Raw genomic sequence first — 2,694 nt, 5'->3', positions numbered from 1 at the left:
AAAAAAGAAAAAAAGATTTTGAAATAGTGAATTTTTGAAAATTTGTGTAGTTAAAAAGTAGGAAAAAGTTTTGGCTTTAGATGCAAACTTATTTTATTGATTAAAAACGAGTTTACGGAAAAAAATGAGTTTTTAGAAAAGATGGCTCATTCAAGGGCATATTTAGATGTACATAGAGAAACTTTCAAGTGATTCATTGCATAAATTAGACAAATATAGTCATAAATCTGTACTAATGCACATAAGTTGATCCATCCTTTCAAATTAAAAATTGAGTTAAAGATAATGTAAGGGAGTAATATATGTACGTAAAAAACTTAATTTTGTCTTTCAGTAAATAAATAGAAAAAGGAGTTCACAAGGAAGAGGAGAAAAAATTGAAGCCGCAAAATGAATATATCAAATTCCCCAATTCCGAAGATGAAGAAAGCGGTAAAATAAATGAAGCTAGCTAAACCAATCGACTTAGGTTGAGGCTAATATATCGTCACAAAGGATTTAAATAATGGACAAAGAGAACTAACCTGATTCAGTACATAGTAAATTTTAAAACGATCAGGGTAGTTAGTAGCAAGACTATCCAAATCTTCCTGCAATGAACATAAATGAATATACAAGTAAAAGATCTTTAAGCCTTATGCCCTTCCTCCACATGGATTAATTTAGAAGGCAAATAGATCAATGATCCTAGTGTTTATTAAACTAATTTCTCTCCTTTTTTTCTCACGAAATTCAGCCCCCAACATTACTACAGTTCACAATAATAGTATTAGCTATCAGTCTCCCAAAAAAAGGAGTTTTAGCATCAATCTAGTTTTATTTGGTTCCCTTAATAAACATACAACTTGGCATACAAGTAGTATTCAAAAGGAATATACTGGAAAGGGAGTTTGTGAAATACCTTTAAAAGAATGTCCTCATATGTAACATTAGCATAAATCAGATGCACTTTTGTTTGGTCATTTGGGTTTTCAAGAATAGCTCTGGCTACCTAAACAAAACAAAAAAGAAACAATGAGATTTGTGGACAAAAAGCACGGTTAATAAGCAATTCATCATGTTTTTTTTCTGGGTATATATCTCAAGCAAGATACTAGAGATTCCCAAGTATAACCTGGAACATTGGAGTAATGCCAGACCCTCCAGCAAGCATCCCAAATGCCCTCACTTGGCCTGGTTGATACTTAAATCGACCCTAGTACAGAAAAGTTCCCAATTAAGAGAAGCTACAATCATAGAAATTTTAATTCCACTGTGCATCATCAAATTTACCCAAACTAATGCCAATGAGAAAAAAGCTAATTCGACATAGATAACCATTTCAGGCCTGAAAAAAATGGGCCAGGATTTACCAAAAAATAATTGATCTGCAACATGAACAACCGAAATATGTGCGGCTGTGTAGTTTCTTTATAAATAATGTAGCATTCCCAGATCATAACACAAATTTCTCAATGGAAGAAATAATATGAATCTCATTATGCTTTGACGATTTCCTTAATCCTTTTTAAATATTAAAAGCAGCAAAGGACACTGTTCTTTGAGAAGTTTCTAAACTTTATTTGTCTAAAAGTGTAGTAAAATTTTCGCATAATTGTTTTTGAAAACGTTAAAACTCTGTCTTATGAATGCTGTGTCCTCAAAAAAATAAAAAAATAAAAAAATGCTGAATATGTCTATTTGAATTTCTTCTTGCAGTTTGTTTAACAATTTAATGAGATAAATAAAACTAGGAAAATGCTGAGACCCAATTATAAGATCTACTTGGGCCTGGAAGACATTGTCATGAACTCATGATAGTAGCTCAGTAGCTCTATAAGCAACATTCCTATATAGTAAAATTATTTATTTCGGGAGAATGGAGATTATTTCCAACCAAATGCAAATTCTGAAACACCAGAAGGAAGCTAAAATGCTTGGGATAGAGTTGTAGATAAATTTGGAATTTCCTATTGATCATATGTTTGAAAATTGAAGAACTGCAATGTTTATAGAGAAAATTTAGTACTCATGCTGTGAGGTGGACATATGTCATTACCTCCGAATGAAATTGTCACGCTCCAAGCATAAGTGAGAAAGTGCTAAATCAAATGTTTCACTTTGATGCAAAGCATTGAATCTTTCAGTTTCTTTATTGCATTCTGGGAATGAAGTGATTTGTTGTACTCTTCTTTAGGAATAAAATGAAATTGCACACCAAATTTAGTAGATCAATAAATTTTAGCCTTCGAGGACATGAAAATCCCCGTCTGAGGATTGCATGTGTCGAACGATAAATGTGATCTTGCAATCAATTCTCAAGCAAATATTTAATCTATCAATAAAATTCTATGGGAGAAAAGGATTTACAACGTACCAGAGTGCAAGATTTAGCTATTTTCAGTACATAAAAAGACTTTGCTATAAAACTAATCATATCCTTCTTTTAGCGTATCAATAAAGAATCAGGTTCCATGTCAACTTGACAGTATATTTTCTATTTCTCCCAGGGGAGGCGAGCCAAAAGGACAATACCATTGTCACATTATTGGTGTGCAAAATAGATCCTGTTGACAGAACAAACCGTACCTTTGGTCCTTTTACAGCCAGATAATCACCTTCACGCATTTCTCTAAAATGATGAGACATTCTTCCTTGCGGATACATCTAATAACATGCAAAAACAAGATATTAAACCAACCAGATGAGACAAAA

The 2,694-nt window shown here is 32.4% G+C and overlaps 1 protein-coding gene across 1 annotated transcript in view; it reads right to left on the bottom strand.

Moving 5' to 3' along the window:
* Positions 1 to 131: 131 nt before the first annotated feature.
* Positions 132 to 2,694, bottom strand: part of LOC111387854 (NADH--cytochrome b5 reductase 1-like) — an 11,059-nt gene continuing 8,496 nt past the window's right edge. Inside the window, exons 5-8 of the mRNA XM_023012449.1 lie at positions 2,569 to 2,646; positions 1,115 to 1,195; positions 902 to 991; positions 132 to 590 (exon numbers count right to left, since the gene is read on the bottom strand). Of these exons, the coding sequence (XP_022868217.1) occupies positions 477 to 590; positions 902 to 991; positions 1,115 to 1,195; positions 2,569 to 2,646 (363 nt within the window). The 3' untranslated portion in view covers positions 132 to 476. The remainder of the gene's footprint in view (positions 591 to 901; positions 992 to 1,114; positions 1,196 to 2,568; positions 2,647 to 2,694) is intronic.

The sequence above is a fragment of the Olea europaea genome, unplaced genomic scaffold, assembly GCF_002742605.1.
Source record: "Olea europaea var. sylvestris unplaced genomic scaffold, O_europaea_v1 scaffold4293, whole genome shotgun sequence".
NCBI classification, from domain to species: domain Eukaryota; kingdom Viridiplantae; phylum Streptophyta; class Magnoliopsida; order Lamiales; family Oleaceae; genus Olea; species Olea europaea.
The sequence above is the reverse complement of the archived record's forward strand: the minus strand, read 5'-3'. Positions and strand labels throughout refer to the sequence as shown.